The sequence below is a fragment of the Cydia fagiglandana genome, chromosome 7 (assembly GCF_963556715.1).
Source record: "Cydia fagiglandana chromosome 7, ilCydFagi1.1, whole genome shotgun sequence".
Taxonomy (NCBI): Eukaryota; Metazoa; Arthropoda; class Insecta; order Lepidoptera; family Tortricidae; genus Cydia; species Cydia fagiglandana.
This window is the reverse complement of record NC_085938.1, coordinates 16,521,268-16,539,916: the sequence shown is the minus strand read 5'-3', so window position 1 is coordinate 16,539,916 and position 18,649 is coordinate 16,521,268. Positions and strand designations below refer to the sequence as shown.

At 38.1% G+C, this 18,649-nt stretch overlaps 1 protein-coding gene across 2 annotated transcripts in view; it reads left to right on the top strand.

Moving 5' to 3' along the window:
• Positions 1-18,649, top strand: part of LOC134666031 (uncharacterized) — a 31,230-nt gene that overhangs the window by 6,213 nt on the left and 6,368 nt on the right. For both annotated transcript variants that reach the window (XM_063523135.1, XM_063523136.1), the window contains 10 exons: positions 40-103; positions 252-377; positions 836-926; positions 5,415-5,521; positions 6,402-6,603; positions 7,442-7,679; positions 7,976-8,445; positions 8,565-8,683; positions 10,358-10,473; positions 11,362-11,458. In XM_063523135.1, coding sequence (XP_063379205.1) covers positions 40-103; positions 252-377; positions 836-926; positions 5,415-5,521; positions 6,402-6,603; positions 7,442-7,679; positions 7,976-8,445; positions 8,565-8,683; positions 10,358-10,473; positions 11,362-11,458 — 1,630 coding nt within the window. The remainder of the gene's footprint in view (positions 1-39; positions 104-251; positions 378-835; positions 927-5,414; positions 5,522-6,401; positions 6,604-7,441; positions 7,680-7,975; positions 8,446-8,564; positions 8,684-10,357; positions 10,474-11,361; positions 11,459-18,649) is intronic.

The following is an 18,649-nucleotide window of genomic DNA, read 5'->3' as shown; positions in this document are numbered from 1 at the left end:
TAATGTTTGCTCGAGTGTCTAACAAGAGTTTTGTTTCAGCTGTGGCGATGGAATAAAATTAAACTTATTAAAGACCACAGTTAAGAATTTAAATAGTAAAACGGTAAGATCTTTTTCCATTGTTTATGTTTCAAAAAATGTGTGGTGTTGCATGGGCGACGGTATCACTGACCATCAGGCGATTCGTCAAAATAAAGTTTAATATTTTTTCTTATTCAGAAAAGTAATTAATAACATTTGTTCTTATCTAGCCTGTTCAAGACAAAAAACCACCCAGAGTTAGAAAGCCCAGAGGGAAACAACCAGATCCGGAACCTGTTATACTGACATTAAGTTCTGACGAAGAAGACTCCAATAGTTCTCTTCTGAGCAACCAGGTATTTATTGATAGCAAAGATTATGTAACTCTAGAATCTAGAGTTACATAATCTTTGCATCTAGAGTCTAGATGAAGCATAAAAGCCGCCCTTTTACCCGACTATGACAATAGGGAGTATTAGTGCAATGTTCTGCGCCAGAGTAGCACAACACACTAGCACAAATCGTAAATCATAGAGTAACTCATGTGCCAACCAACAAACGAAATGGCCCGCTTCGTAGTGCCCGTAAGGCCCGTCGAAGCGGGCCATTTCGTTGGTTTGTGCGCGTTGCGCGTTTGTACACTTGTTGGTTGGTGTGTATCTATGATACTCGGCATTATATGATCGGGCCTATCTTTTATTTTGAAATCTTTGGCGCTTGCGAGTTGATTTTAATTTTATATGTAATATTAAGGAAAGTTTAGGGGGGGTGGAGAGCTAAATATATTTCTCTTAAACTTACATTCTTGTTTTAGCATGAACATTCCATAATGATGAAGGAACCCTCTATGAGCGAAATAGAAAGTGGCACACCTGACAGCGGCATTGGGATGGATCAAATGGATGGTGAGTAATAGATCTGCAAAGATACTGTTGAAATGTTCTCGGAAATTTTCACATGAAATCAAGGACACTTTCATTTTGGAAATGTAAAATTTCGATCCCCATATTAAAAATATGAGAAGTCGCCGAAATATATCCTTATGGAAATTTCGCAATTTTGGTAACTTTCCGACGGCACATTAGTAATGCTGAGTGATCAATGATCATTAATATTCAATTTTGGTTTTCATGTTAAATCCTTGTTTCACGTGGAATATACGATGGTTTTTTTTTTTCTAAGAATAGTACTCGTATTTATTGCCGACGGTACCTACTCTTGTTGAGACAGTCATCAAATATTGCTTGGCCTTTAAGGTCTCTGCACACTACACCGTATCATACCATGACCGTGCTATGAACGTGTCAGGCAAAAAAATATTCTTGGTATTAAAAAGTATGAGACTATGCCCACTAGCCCGTTTCGTCACCGACCATACCCGTCGCGTGCCATGCACGGACCGTCAAGAATTGTCGGCGTGGATATTTTGCCGGTGCCGAAACGCTCCGTGCATGGCACGCAACGTTGCCAGAACGGTGCGTGCAGACGGCGAAACGGTGGGCATACGGGTTATAACCGCGTATGGTGACCGTTCTAAGTAGTACAGTCATTATAGATTTTGACCCGTGAATAATTAGTTCTTGGATTTTTTTTTCGTAGGTCCCTCGGGGGGGTCACTGGGAGTGTAAATTTAAAAAGTAGGCTAAATCAGGCTCCTGCGTATATTCGAAAAATGGTTTTTTTTCCAAAAAAACGGTTTTTCTTCAATAACTCGGCCATTTTTGATTTTACAGTAAAACCGTAAGGACAAAACTTGTAGGAAATTTGATTCTCTACAAGTTAGTCCAGTCATTATATCCAAAAAACCGACCCTTCCCGTGAATAATCAGTTCTTGGATTTTTTTTCGTACGTCCCTCGGGGGAATTACTGGGAGTGTAAATTCAAAAAGTAGACTGAATCAGGGTCCTGTGTATATTCGAAAAACGATTTTTTTTTAATAACTCGGTCATTTTTGATTTTACAGTAAAACCGTGAGGACAAAAATTTTAGAAAATTTGATTCTCTACAAGTGTTTCCCTTCATTTACGCCGTAAAGCGTGGAACATAGGAGATAATGATAATATTTTGAATTTGTCGCGTTTTTCAGGTTTAATATCTAAAATATCGATTTTGGGGGAAAAAAGGTGGGAACCAAAATTGTTCAGAATTTGATTCTCTACAAGTTTAGTCCTCTTCATTTATGTCGTAAAGTTGAAAATAAACGAGATGTTGAAAATATTTTGAATTAATCGCTTTTTTCAAATTTTATTTCCAAACTATCGATCCTAGAAGAAAAATTGTGAGGACCAAACTTGTAGAGAATCAAATTTTCTAAAATTTTTGTCCTTACGGTTTTACTGTAAAATCAAAAATGACCGAGTTATTCAAGAAAAACCGTTTTTCGAATATACACAGGACCCTGATTCAGTCTACTTTTTGAATTTACACTCCCAGTGATTCCCCCGAGGGACGTACGAAAAAAAAATCCAAGAACTGATTATTCACGGGAAGGGACGGTTTTTTGGATATAATGACTGGACTAACTTGTAGAGAATCAAATTTCCTACAATTTTTGTCCTTACGGTTTTACTGTAAAATCAAAAATGGCCGAGTTATTGAAGAAAAACCGTTTTTTTGGAAAAAAACTATTTTTCGAATATACGCAGGAGCCTGATTCAGCCTACTTTTTGAATTTACACTCCCTGTGACCCCCCCGAGGGACCTACGAAAAAAAAATCCAAGAACTAATTATTCACGGGTAGGGTCGGTTTTTTGGATATAATGACTGTACTAAAGCCCGTTATAAACGCGTTGCTATATTTCTTGCTCGCTCTTACCACTCTTATAACTATTCGCTCACTCTTTCTGACGAGTCATGCTCTCGCGGATATAACGTGGGTACTAAGGGGATGAAACGCGGATGCTACGGGCATTAAGTATAGGCGGATGCTATGGGGATGATGCGCGGTTACTACGGGCACTAAACCCGTTATGTACGGACATGAAACAATGTGGACACGGTGTTGGGCATAGTAGTCCGTGTCGCGTTACATTCCGTGCCTGATACGTTCACGGCACGGTCATGGTATGATACGGTGTAGTGGGCAGAGAACTTTAAATTAAAATAAACGATAGTTTGTAATCGGTGCTGTTGCCTGATTATGTCAATTTATTTGAGAACGATTTTTATCTGGTCTATACAGCGCAACCGAGGTTTTTAAACTAGAGATGCCACGAATATTCGGCAACTATTCGGTATTCGGCCTATTCGGCCACTTTGCCGAATATTTGGTATTCGGCCGAATGTTGCCTACTATTTGGCCGAATACCGAATATCTGTTGCACCTACCTAAAAAGAAAAATTTCACAAAAAAAATAACCAAAAACTAGGTAATATCTAATATTTAAAATGTATTCTTGGAAAGTGGTTAGATACGAAGGCAATTTTTTGAGCATTTGTTGATTCCAAGACATATAATTTTTATCTTGGGTGTGATTTGAATGACTCTAGCTACAGTTAAACATAAAAATGTATCTTAGCAAATATTGTGCTTTGTTGGCGAACAGTTTTCGTAATAATTGTGACTCAAAATGTACGCATGTCATGCCGAATATTCGGTATTCGGCCAAATTCACTATTCGAGGCATCTCTAGTTTAAACCCTCTATTTTTGTCCTCGTTAAAAATCGCAGTTTTGTCACAAAATAACCATATAATTTGTAAACAACATGTTCTTTTGTTTCGGATAGTGTAAGGTATGAAATTATGACGTATAAATAACACTTGCACTGCGTGTGCTATCTAAATCGTTGCAGACTAACCTCGGTCTTACTCTATCTGCCTCTCTTTCACTCAATTAGGCAAGAGCGTGTTGTGTTGTGACCGTACCGGTTTTCGGTTCCTTGTGCTCAGCACTACTAATATAGTGTTGCCACTTAAAAAATTAAAAACTTCATGCGCGCGTCTCTAAAATGCCGCTTGCGACAGAAACGTCAAAGTCATCTCCATAGCTTAGGTTCGCCAGGCGAGCACGTCATGAATAAAGACTCGGAATTATAATTTACCATCGATTAAGGACTCGAAATGCTTCCAAAAAGAGAAACTCGCCTTAATAAAGGTACATTTATGTTTATTACTTTTAGTTACGCTGTTTTAAGAAAACACGTTGATGTGTTGCGCCGCAAAGTGAGATATACTATTATATAGCTATAAAAATGTGTTCACATTGCCGAAAGAAGCTTCATTTCACGCGTAAATATGATTAATAAGCTGGATTGGTTACGATCAACACTCCGAGCGTCTATTAAATCTCTCTCAAGATAACTATGATATTGTAACCTATACACAAACATAACATCTCAAAAAATCGTTAAAAGCTTGCTTACAGTGCGACATTGACAATTTGGCGTGCTTTTTATAAATGTTTCCGATCTGGGAATAGTTTTAAAGCGGAAAAGCTACGAAGATATTTGATGAACAAAGAAGTGACTTGTTGAGAATTCAGTTTTGATTAGTGTACAGTACATTTTATAAATGGTTGCCTTTATGTATATTTACATCTCAATTTATGAGCCAATAAGTCAGCCAGCAATGATAGGAGTAAAAAATGTATATATGAAAATTGCCATCATAGGCATTACACCTACAAGAATAAACGCCCAATTAGCCCCAGCTCACTCTACAATATTTTTGACACCCTGCCACTGCTGTACATCTGTCTTACTCTTTCATAATTAGATAGTGCTAAACAGTAAAACTAGAAACAACCCATTTTATCTGAGGCAATTTATTAGCCTGTCTGTTGAGTTGTTTACTTCACTTGCAAGGCAAGTAAAAATAAATGTATTAAATTTGGAAGTAATTTTATTTAGTTCGTGACCGACATAACAGCAGTGGTGAGGTGCAGATAGTGCTTGGTGGCTATGAGCTTTATTGCCAAGGCAAAATTCTACTTTGGTGCACTAATCAAAAAAGAAATATTTTTCTTGAAATTAAACTTTTGTGAGACATATTTTAAAATATTTAGATCACAACAGTCACAGTCATTTGTATTTTAAGTTGCTGTTGGCGATATATATTTTCAATAATCACTTTCCCATAATTGTGCAAACACGTCAGGGTTTTGGGATATTTTAAAAACCCTAGTGGTGTCCAAATGGATTTTTAATCTTAGGTTAAGTCCTGAAAGATGGATACAAGGCAGCCTTAACTGCCCTCCAATGTCAAATAGCGCGCTATCTCAATAACAAATGATTTCGAAAATGGAATTCTCAGCTATAGAAACAATGTATAAGTTAGCAATGAATTTTCTTTTGTGATAGCGCTATTTGTCTTAGTAAGATGTACCAAAAGTTTAACTACAAGTGTTTTCAATGACTTTAATATGGAGAAACTAACTGAATAATCATTTCAGATGCCAGCAGAGACGAGATGAGCCAGAGCGCCATGCAAGACATTATTGCATCCCTCACATGCCGCACCATCAGGATTGGCTCATATAAATATACTCCAAAAGAAAAGGTAAGTAGTGAAGTAATAACTCTAATTTGGCTGCTAAGTAATTTCATGTAGACTAATTGGCAGGGAGTCATACTATTAACTATACTATTAATATAATATCTGTGTCTACCTCATAAAGGCATGGTGTCCTTTTATTAAGGCAATTTAATGCCTATATGGTCTAGCCTGTAAACTTAACCCAACATAAGATTCTCATGGTTATTAACACTTTGACTACCGAGAACCTGCCTGGTAGGCACTCGTAATGTTTGCTCAGATGCCGGATAACCCGCCCAGCGGGTTGTTTTGTACGCAGATATAGACGACCGGTTTCTGGGGTAGGGCGCCGTTTTTTGCCCGGTTGCGAAAGTGTTAAATAATCACATCTTAGACCCATTCACATATATTTAAACTAAGAATGGTACATCTTATAATACTTTTCTAAATTATAGTAGTGATTGAAAAATATTAAATCCTTTTGAGGTACGGAACCCTAGAATAATAATTTGTATACCCGTCGGTTTTTGGGTGACAAAAATAGGTAAAAAAATAGAAATGACATTCTCATTTCTAAGCACATTTGGAGCTTACTACACGTTTTTAATTTATAAATTGTAAAATGATAATTATACAATTCTTGGAAACAACTGCCTTTTTAGTATATTTGTGACAGTAAACTTGATTAAACCCAGTGAACAAAACCATGTGTAAAAATAAGTGTAAATCAAATCACTGAAAATATAATGAAATGACCTTAGTAAACAAAACATTAACTGTTGACAAGCCGATAGATAAGATATAAAGCATATAACGATAACTGATCTTACATTTAAAAAATAGTTGTTCCGTATTTCGTCTATGGATGCTTATCAATTTTAGCACTATTTTATGTTGTTTTCAGGTCACTATCTCATCCAAAGGAGTTAAAATTGTTGCTCCCTCACTCAAAGATGAATCCCGAGATGTGGCACTTCAAATTCAGCTGAAAGAGGTCGTGAGATTATTAGCACATTTCTCTAAAGGTGTACCAGTCATATTCTTGTATACTGTTAACAAATGTGGGATTTATATAAGAAAAGCTCTTGACATGACGGATGAAACAGGTATGTGTTTTAGAAATATTACTCTTTTCGTAAATCTTATGTTACATCTAAATCTTATGATGCATTTCTGTTGCCACTTTAACAACAAATACTAAAAACAGAATATAATAAATATTTAAGTGGAGCTCCCATACAACAATCGTGATATTATTGCCGTTTTTTGCGTAATGGTAGGAACCCTTCGTGCTCGAGTCCGACTCGCACTTAGCCGGTTTTTTAAATATTGCATATTATATAAATTATTCGTTTTGTACAAATTAAAGCGATTCAAATAGCTTGCTGCTTATCCCTACAATTGAAGCAGCTTTTCAGAACTACTGTTATCTTTAAAGTAGTTTTAATTGACACTATAAATGGAAGGTTTATATTTTCGCACACACAGTTTTTGTAACTTATTGTGTTCATTATACATCCTAAAGCCCAATTGAGTCGCTTAACTTCAAACTCCTGCTGTAATTATGGATAATGACTTAACCCCTCTTATGCTTATTATAATAGACACGGATCCGTGCGTGAGGATTAAAGGCTTGCTACACGGTCGCCGACAAGCCTTCTAACCGTCTGACCTTGGTCTGTCCTTGGTCAGTTTTGGTCAAATTTTGTTGGTAACAACTGTCTACACGGTCCGGGACCGGCCAAGGCCACGCGGTCTGGGGGCTTGTCGGCGACCGTGTAGCAAGCCTTTTATCTGTTGTCTTAAATGCCAAGGTTACTATTCCAATGATCACATTTAACAGGCCACGTATGAGGGGTTAAGTTCAAGATGACACGTACTGGGAGTAACGAGGACTCTGAAGCTTGCCAGTGTCAAATAATGAAGTATAATATCTGTCTACAGGTCCATATTATAACCCAATGTCAAAAATCGACCCCCAAAGAAGAATAACGTTGTTGCCGGACTGTATAACAGATGAAGCGAAGGCAGCATTTAAAATACTGTTCGGCAAAACTATGGACGAACTGAACGGTCGGGAGGCTAATGATATTTTGGTCAGAACGTGTACGAAGGAAGGCAACAGCGTTGCGAAGATGGCCACGCGGTCGACGAGTGCTTCCAGTACTAGTGGAGCTAAAAGGTAACTATTAATACATTGACTAATGAAGTAGCCACTTAACCTTTTCGACGCCGTGTCAAACACAAAAGCACAGAAGTGTCAAAACTGAAATTGAACTTTTTGCATATGCACGTAGGTCTATGTTGGTCTGTGACCGATTAATCCGTCTTTGGCGTTGGACCTGCAGTGCGGATATAACGGTCATTGGCGTCCAAAAGTTTAAGTGAGCAGTCAGTCTAAAAATTGGACATAATCAAACTATTTACAGAATACTTCTAAATAAAGAACTATGTAATTATAATCTTATTTTATTTCAGCTCTGGCCCTACAGATATAAGACAAATATTAATTTATCCACCTGGGAAAGGTGGTATACCTATCAATACAGAAGACTATATGTGCCTAGCCCAAGACCAATTCTTAAATGACGTGATAATAGACTTCTATTTAAAATATTTAGTTCATGATGTCCTAACACACATACAGAGAGAAAAGACTCACATATTTAGTACTTTCTTTTACAAAAGACTAACAACAAAACCCAGTAAGGTTAACAAAAGTTCTAACCCCCACGAGTGGGACAACAGTCTGACGCCGGCGCAAAAGAGACACGCGCGAGTCAAGACGTGGACTAAAAACGTCAATATATTTGAAAAAGACTTCATAGTAGTTCCTATTAATGAGAATTGTCATTGGTTCGTCGCTATAATATGTTTTCCCACTATCGAGGGATGCCGGAGTATGATAGACAACCGGACTGTTACGCCGCAGGAGATTAGGAAAAGAGGTAAGATTCTAGTAAAGTTTTTGAACTTCCATTACCACAATAGAAATGTTGGGTTTGACTTGTTTATATAATAGCAATATTTTTGACAAATAACTTATTAATGTATGATTTATTTTTAGAACGGCGGTCGTCTATGCAGATAGGCAACACCACGATTACGCCGCTGACCAAACAGGAGCAGCTTACATTAAGTTGCGACTCGGACAATCTCAGCGAGCGAGACGAGGCTGAAGCGGAGGTAAGGACGTCCACTAACACCTACAAAGGTTCCCCCAGGCGTCCCTTTGTTCCCCAGGGGCGTCCCTATCCCGGTCCTAGCAATAGTGACAGGAGGAACTGTCGATCTGTGTAAAATTACCCTATAATATTTATTTATTTAACCTGTTGAACGCCACAGACGGCATTTGACGGTGTCGTCCCATTCGTTTTTCGTCAAGTTCTTAAATTAGTCCTATTCTGCTTTCGTCAGTCATGCTACATTCGTCACAATCGTCGGTGGCTTTCAATGTAGAATGAGTGACGAAAGCAGAATAGGACTAATTTAAGAACTTGACGAAAATCGAATGGGACGACCCAAGACGATACCCATTTAACGTCGATCGTTTTTTGATGAAAATGTACTAAAAACACCCCACTTCTTGAGTTTCTGCTAGTTACTACGGTTAGCAAGTATGGCTGTTATATCACACAGACTAAGTGAACATACCAGAGTAAACACGGTATCGCTAAAGTAGAGCTAAGGACCTCGTTTCGTAACACAGTTGTTCCTAAGAGTAGAAAAGGTACCACCCCTGCATAGAGGTTTTAGGGGATAGATTGGTACCTTTTCTCTTCAGTTGACTGTACAATATACGATATACAGTGAAACCTGGATAACTGGGACTTAAAGGGTCCTGCAAATTTGTCTCACTTAAAGAGGTATCCCACTTACCCAGTGTCTCAGGTAGCCAGGTATAAATCAATATCTGTCTCATTTACAGAGGGAACCACTAATAGAGGTGAGAACATGGGTTATTTCAGTTATAGAGGTGCAAATTATTTTATTGAATAAAGTATTATGTAAGCATTATGCATGAGTTCGAGACTGCTTCAGAATATTGATAGGTACTGAATTATATATTTATGTTGAATGACAAATCATAAAATAGAAACTGCTTTATTAAATTCGATACCTACAAATTCATTACATGTCTTTCTACATTCGTAAACGTTTACCTACTGTTTTTGTAAGTAAGTAATAACTAATAATCAAGATTTTATCCTTCGAAATATTGTTATCGAAAATAACTAACGTCCGGTCGTTAGCTAGACCAAACTAAAACACAAATTTAACTAATTTAGGTAAGTACAAGTGCGGAAAATTTGCAATAATCCGAGTTAGAGGTTATAAATTGACGTCATCTCAGATACAGAGATATAACATTCAAAGAAAATAACTTAGCAAAAATACTCATTATTGGTTAAAAAAAATAGTTTCATTAAAAGAGGTAAAATACGCTCTCTGTCTCAATTAAGTATAGAGGTAAATATGACTATAAAATCGAAAGCACTAATCCCAGTTACAGAGGTTTGTTTTGTCTCCCAAAGAGCCACTTGCACCATCACTAACCCGGGGTTAACCTGTTAAACCAGTACAATTTGACACTGGGTTAACGGTTTAACCGCTTAACCCCAGGTTAATGGGATGGTCCAAGTGGCCCTTACAGAGGTAATTCAGTGCTAAAGTGTCGGGACCGCACCATGAGTCCCAGCTATGGAGGTTTCTCACTTATCCAGGTCCCACTTAACCAAGTTCCACTGTATAAATATATATATGGTTCACTTGTAACTCAGATTATGACGGTATTGATGAGCATTGTGTGTGTGACTGGTAAGGACACAGTTTGGTAAATTCATGTCACTTTTTTAATAGGAGAGTGACTTGGACATGCAATGCGATTCCGACGAGGAGGAGGCCGAGGCGGCGGCGGCCGCGCCCGAGAAGAAGGTAGAGGCGCCGCCGCCGACCAAAACGGAACCTATTAAGCAGTAAGTTCTTGTTACAACCTTGTAAATCTTACATTATTTAAACTCATAGGCGATGGCTGGCTATAGAATGTCATAGTATAAAATAAACGATTTATTGCAATTGTCTCTTGTCACTGAATAAGTAAAGAAAAAAAGAAATATATAAATTAGAAGTACTAGTGCTCGACGCTGCACTAGTATTCGACATGGGCACTTTATGTCAAAGTGACGAGGATTAAATTTGAATACAGAAAAGTCTTCGCCATTCAAATTTAACCTATATTACTTTGACATAAAGTGTCCATGTCGAATACTAGTGCAGCGTCGAGCACTAGTATTTCGACCTTATCAATTCAACCGAAGTTGTGAAAATTCAAGGTTTTCTATTTACACAGAACATGCTACAATTTTAATCAGTAGTAGTAGTACATGTGTGACATTTTTCAACCACAAGGTACCACATTGTCGGTTGTCGACAGGTACCACATTGGGACGTATTTTAGGGAAAAGGATCCAATCCACAAAAATCTGTTAGTAACATTTGAACTTTTTGTCAAACGGAGAAGTCATTCATTTAAATGACAAATTTTATAGGATGGATCCTTTTCGCTAAACTGCGTCCATTGTTGTTCGTCGATAAGGTTGATTTCAAATTGAAGCTATATGGAAACAGCGTCTTATTGACAACCCACAATAAGTACCCTTTTGATTGGAAATGGCACTTATAGGTTTTTACCGTTACGCAGCGGAGTAAAGTGTTATGATTTGGAAAAAATTAAAATATTATATTGTAAGCTTATCCTCAATATTAAAGTTCAAGGCACAGCACTTCAAACCATATATAATTTTACTTTTTCCTTTTAATCAATATGATACAGCGGAAATACCTTATGAGCACATTCTTTACAGACCCTGTATACTCATCTTCGATTCCCTCGCCGGAGCGTCCAGGTCAAGAGTGGTGGCTACTTTGCGAGATTACTTGACCTGTGAATATCAAGCAAAGGTAAAAAAACTCTTATTATTTCATATCCTTTTGCTCTAGCAGGACTATGACATACAGTGGAACCTGGATAATTGCAATCTCAAGGGACCGGCCATTTTTTGTCAATTAACCAGGTTTTTCATTTAAGCAGGTCGTGTCAATTAACGAGGTTCAAAAAATCGTTGTGTCAATTATAGAGGTTCTCATTAATAGAGGTTGCGTTCTGACAAATTTCTTTTATGGAGGTGCAAATAACCTTTGAAAGTAGATTTACACGCTTACGTTCTGGGTTTTGGTCTATATAATTGCTTATATCTATACTTGTACTTTTACACTACATTAATTACTACTTTATTTTCCTATTAATCATTTGGGTTAAAAAAATCCCTTGAATTGTAGAAGAAAGTTTTATTAGAATGTAAAAAGCATAGTTTGTTTTTGAGATAATCAAAAGTATTTCACCTACTACAGGCTGTGATAGATAGTTAGATACCCAATAAATAAATTAAATTCGGGATGAAGATCATTTTACTTAAAAATGATCATTGCTATTAAAATATTGTTTCTGCTGTCTACAACTACATTATTTCAATTACAGAGGTAATAACCCATATAACCATTCCAGTCGCAGAATCATCAAAGTGGTAACTAAATGTCAGATGTGTCGTAACAGAGTCCACACAATGTGTCTAGAATTGTTTCGAAACAAAGTGTCGTCGCCGTGTGTACACTTTTCCGTAACAAGGTGTCGACACATTTGTGTGCACTTTGCGTGCGGTTTGCGACTAAATCTGACAGCAAATTTGTGACAGCAAATGTCAATATAAAATACCTCTTGAAAACCAAGGTTTGTCAAACTACTATTAGTGTCTCGTGTGCTCGTAAGTAATTCTAGTAAGTCATCATGGGCGATGCAAATGATAATAATCGACCAAAACCATATAAACACCCAGCACCCGTCAACCTTTTACAGAAAAGTTTTTAAAGAAATGCAATAAGCTACTTAGGTCAGCCAACGAATGCTCAAAAAAGTTGTAGAGGGAAATGCTCGGAACACAATTTTTGACTCTGTAACTTGGTTTGGACAAGTTAGGAGGTGAACATATCAAAAGTCCCCGGCCGTAGCCCTTGAGCGGGGGGAAGAGAGGGGGCTTTGAATGTCCCATTTTCCGGTTTTTCGATTATATCTCGGAAACTATGCATCTTAGCGACATGGCCACTTATACAAAATGAAAGTTAATTTAATTTGTTACAAGTTTATTCAGTCAATTTTTCGATATGTTGAATAGTTTTTGAGATATCCGCTCTTGAAAGTTTATTTAGGGCTCTCAATTTTATCTTGATATATCTACATCAGTGAAGGTGCTAGGCCGTGTATGGTATCGTTTTCGTATAAATCTGGGTTGCTGAATCCATTTAAGGTATCACATTGAAACCATTCCACAAAATTAAAAAAATCTTTTTAGGGTTCCGTACCTGAAAAGCAAAAAACGGAATCCTTATAGGATCACTCGTGCGTCTGTATGTCTGTCTGTCTGAATACACAAAATAGTTCTTTACCTATAGATGACAGGAAAACCTATTAGAAATGTGCAGTCAAGCGCGAGTCGGACTTAATGTACGGAACCCTTAATACGCGAGTCCGACTCGCACTTGGTCGGTTTTTTTTAAACTCCTCTTGACGCTTAACCGCTGAACCGATTTCGTTGAAATTTGGTATAGAAATAGTTTGCGTCCCGGAACAGGACATAGGATAGATCTTATAACCAAAATCATCTTTTGAAGGTGTGAAAAGTGGCGTGGAAATTTGAACGGGAAATCAATAACCGCTGAACCGATTTATATTAAATTTGGGATGGTCTACATCTTTGATTTAGTTAAAAATGATAAAAAAAACATGACTTCAAACCTAAACTTAAACAGTATTAACTTCAAGAAGTCAATTCTGAATTCCTCCCTACACCTCATTTCACACCTTTGAAGGATGATTTTTGAGATAACTTATTATGTCCTGTCTCGGGACTCAAAATATATGTGTACTAAATTTCAATTAAAACTGTTCAGCAGTTTAAGCGTGAAGAGGAGTTTAAAAGAAAGTAAGTTTATATGTTTTTACTTTGGAATGGTGTCAATGTGATACCATAACTAAATTTGGTACTGCGAATTTATACGAAAACGATACCAAACATGGCCTCGTAGCTTTACTGTTGTAGAAGTCAAAATAAAATTGAGAGCCCTAAATTCTTATTACTTGACCAAACTAGTGTAGAAGTAAAAGGAAAAATAAAAGTCTTCGGCAGGAATATAAGACACAAATATAATTTATTTTTGCGTTACTATTTCAATCATCAAATCTAAACATACCTTGATTATATTATTCTAGTGAGATCCTCACAGATAAACAAAAACATTTACTTAAAAAATTACAAGGTCGAAATGTCACGGAACTTGTGAGAGTAATACGTGAAAAATAAAAAATTTTATGACAAAAAAATCTGGACACAATTTAAGAAGCATCCTATTGCGTCGAGGAATCATCTGTATTTTTACTTGTTTCATTACCTCCTCGCTTCTTTTTTTGTCCTTTGTATTTTGTAGCAATTTGTTAGATCTGAAAATAAAGATAACTTGCGTCGTCACGGATGTCGATTTATAGGTTTTAGGGAGTGCAGAATTCGAAAACGATGATCATTTTATAATCCAAGATGGCCGCTATGTATTTTGTCATAAAAGTCGTCATGAATATCGTTTTATAGGTTTTAGGAAGTGCCGATTTCGAAAATGATGACCAGTTTGGAATCCAAGATGTGTGCCGTGCACTTTGTCATAAAAGTCGTCATGGATATCGTTTTATAAGTTTTAGGGAGTGCAGAATTCGAAAATGATGACCATTTTGGATTCCAAGATGTCTGCCGTGCACTTTGTCATATAAGCCGTCATAGATGTTGATTTATAGGTGTTAGGAAGAGCAGATTTCGAAAATGATGACCATGACCAACAAAACGACATCCATGTCGACTTTTAACATAGTGCATGGCCGCCATCTTGGATTCCAAAATAGTTATTATTTTCGAAATCTGCGCTCCCTAAAACCTATAAAACGACAGCCATGACGACTTTAATGACATACTGCATGGCCGCCATTTTGGATTCCAATATGGTCATCAATTTCGAAATCAGGGCCCCCTAAAACCTATAAAACGACACCCATGACGACTTTTATGACATAGTGCATAGCCGCCATCTTGGAATCCAAAATGGTCATCGTTTTCGAAATCTGCGCCCCCTAAAACCTATAAAACGACACCCATGACGACTTTTATGACATAGTGCATGGCCGCCATTTTGGATTTCAAAATGGTCATCATTTTCTAAATCGGGGCTCCCTAAAACCTATAAAACGACATCCATGACGACTTTTATGACATAGTGCATGGCCGCCATTTTGGAATCGAAAATGGTTATCGTTGTCGAAATCTGCGCCCCCCAAAACCTATAAAACGACACCCATGACGACTTTCATGACATAGTGCATGGCCGCCATTCTGGATTCCAAAATGGTCATCATTTTCGAAAGCGGGGCCCCCTAAAACCTATAAAACGACATCCATGACGACTTTTATAACATAGTGCATGGCCGCCATTTTGGAATCCAAAATGGTCATCGTTTTCGAAATCTGCGCCCCCTAAAACCTATAAAACGACACCCATGACGACTTTTATGACATAGTGCATGGCCACCATTTTGGAATCCAAAATGGTCATCATTTTTCTAAATCTGCGCCCCCCCAAAACCTATAAAACGACATCCATGACGACTTTTATGACATAGTGCATGGCCGCCATTTTGGAATCGAAAATGGTTATCGTTTTCGAAATCTGCGCCCCCCAAAAGCTATAAAACGACACCCATGACGACTTTTATGACATAGTGCATGGCCGCCATTTTGGATTTCAAAATGGTCATCATTTTCTAAATCGGGGCTCCCTAAAACCTATAAAACGACATCCATGACGACTTTTATGACATAGTGCATGGCCGCCATTTTGGAATCGAAAATGGTTATCGTTGTCGAAATCTGCGCCCCCCAAAACCTATAAAACGACACCCATGACGACTTTTATGACATAGTGCATGGCCGCCATTCTGGATTCCAAAATGGTCATCATTTTCGAAAGCGGGGCCCCCTAAAACCTATAAAACGACATCCATGACGACTTTTATAACATAGTGCATGGCCGCCATTTTGGAATCCAAAATGATCATCGTTTTCGAAATCTGCGCCCCCTAAAACCTATAAAACGACACCCATGACGACTTTTATGACATAGTGCATGGCCACCATTTTGGAATCCAAAATGGTCATCATTTTCTAAATCTGCGCCCCCCAAAACCTATAAAACGACATCCATGACGACTTTTATGACATAGTGCATGGCCGCCATTTTGGAATCGAAAATGGTTATCGTTTTCGAAATCTGCGCCCCCCAAAACCTATAAAACGACACCCATGACGACTTTTATGACATAGTGCATGGCCGCCATTTTGGATTTCAAAATGGTCATCATTTTCTAAATCGGGGCCCCCTAAAACCCATAAAACGACATCCATGACGACGTTTATGACATAGTGCATGGCCGCCATTTTGGAATCGAAAATGGTTATCGTTTTCGAAATCTGCGCCCCCCAAAACCTATAAAACGACACCCATGACGACTTTTATGACATAGTGCATGGCCGCCATTTTGGATTTCAAAATGGTCATCATTTTCTAAATCGGGGCCCCCTAAAACCCATAAAACGACATCCATGACAACTTTTATGACATAGTGCATGGCCGCCATTTTGGAATCGAAAATGGTTATCGTTTTCGAAATCAGCGCCCCCCAAAACCTATAAAACGACACCCATGACGACTTTTATGACATAGTGCATGGCCGCCATTCTGGATTCCAAAATGGTCATCATTTTCGAAAGCGGGGCCCCCTAAAACCTATAAAACGACATCCATGACGACTTTTATGACATAGTGCATGGCCGCCATCTTGGAATCCAAATTGGTCATCGTTTTCGAAATCTGCGCCCCTTAAAACCTATAAAACGACACCCATGACGACTTTTATGACATAGTGCATGGCCACCATTTTGGAATCCAAAGTGGTCATCATTTTCTAAATCTGCGCCCCCCAAAACCTATAAAACGACACCCATGACGACTTTTATTACATAGTGCATGGCCGCCATTTTGGATTTCAAAATGGTCATCATTTTCTAAATCGGGGCCCCCTAAAACCTATAAAACGACACCCATGACGACTTTTATGACATAGTGCATGGCCGCCATCTTGGAATCCAAAATGGTCATCATTTTTGAAATCTGCGCCTCCTAAAACCTATAAAACGACACCCCTGACGACTTTTATGGCATAGTGCATGGCCGCCATTTTGGATTCCAAAATGGTCATCATTTTCTAAATTTGCGCCCCCCAAAACCTATAAAACGACATCCATGACGACTTTTATGACATAGTGCATGGCCGCCATTTTGGAATCGAAAATGGTTATCGTTTTCGAAATCTGCGCCCCCCAAAACCTATAAAACGACACCCATGACGACTTTTATGACATAGTGCATGGCCGCCATTTTGGATTTCAAAATGGTCATCATTTTCTAAATCGGGGCCCCCTAAAACCCATAAAACGACATCCATGACGACGTTTATGACATAGTGCATGGCCGCCATTTTGGAATCAAAAATGGTTATCGTTTTCGAAATCTGCGCCCCCCAAAACCTATAAAACGACACCCATGACGACTTTTATGACATAGTGCATGGCCGCCATTTTGGATTTCAAAATGGTCATCATTTTCTAAATCGGGGCCCCCTAAAACCCATAAAACGACATCCATGACAACTTTTATGACATAGTGCATGGCCGCCATTTTGGAATCGAAAATGGTTATCGTTTTCGAAATCAGCGCCCCCCAAAACCTATAAAACGACACCCATGACGACTTTTATGACATAGTGCATGGCCGCCATTCTGGATTCCAAAATGGTCATCATTTTCGAAAGCGGGGCCCCCTAAAACCTATAAAACGACATCCATGACGACTTTTATGACATAGTGCATGGCCGCCATCTTGGAATCCAAATTGGTCATCGTTTTCGAAATCTGCGCCCCTTAAAACCTATAAAACGACACCCATGACGACTTTTATGACATAGTGCATGGCCACCATTTTGGAATCCAAAGTGGTCATCATTTTCTAAATCTGCGCCCCCCAAAACCTATAAAACGACACCCATGACGACTTTTATTACATAGTGCATGGCCGCCATTTTGGATTTCAAAATGGTCATCATCTTCTAAATCGGGGCCCCCTAAAACCTATAAAACGACACCCATGACGACTTTTATGACATAGTGCATGGCCGCCATCTTGGAATCCAAAATGGTCATCATTTTTGAAATCTGCGCCTCCTAAAACCTATAAAACGACACCCCTGACGACTTTTATGGCATAGTGCATGGCCGCCATTTTGGATTCCAAAATGGTCATCATTTTCAAAATTGGGGCCCCCTAAAACGTATAAAACGACATCCATGACGACTTTTATGACACAGTGCATGGCCGCCATTTTGGATTCCAAAATGGTCATCATTTTCGAAATCGGCACTCCCTAAAACCTATAAATCGACACCCATCTCGACTTTTATGACAAAGTGTTTGGCTACCATCTGCATGCAAGACATTTCTATTATTTTTACGTACAAAAATGGCCCCCTGTCAACTTCCAACCGAGATTTAATCGATAATTTATTCGATTAATGTTCAGATTAATTCAATTTCAATATATGTTAGGTCGACTAAACTAATCGTGATTAAAATTTGAGGATTAACTGTTTTTATTTCATTAATTAGTCGAATAAACAGTTAATCTATTAAGTCCCATCTCTGACCACGTCATTGTTACACTTTGAGAATATCTGAATACAAATGAACACAAGGAGCCATTTTGCAAATCCAGTAACTTTGTTATTACTTTTGACAGCGCGTGTCATGTGTCTACACAGAGTCGACACAAAGTCGAAACATTTGCGACTACTTTGTGACTGCAATATTTCTCAGCCTTAAACCATATTTATACATCATAATTAACAAGTTTCGTAGTATGTAAAGCGTTATTTCTGTTATTTAAGTATA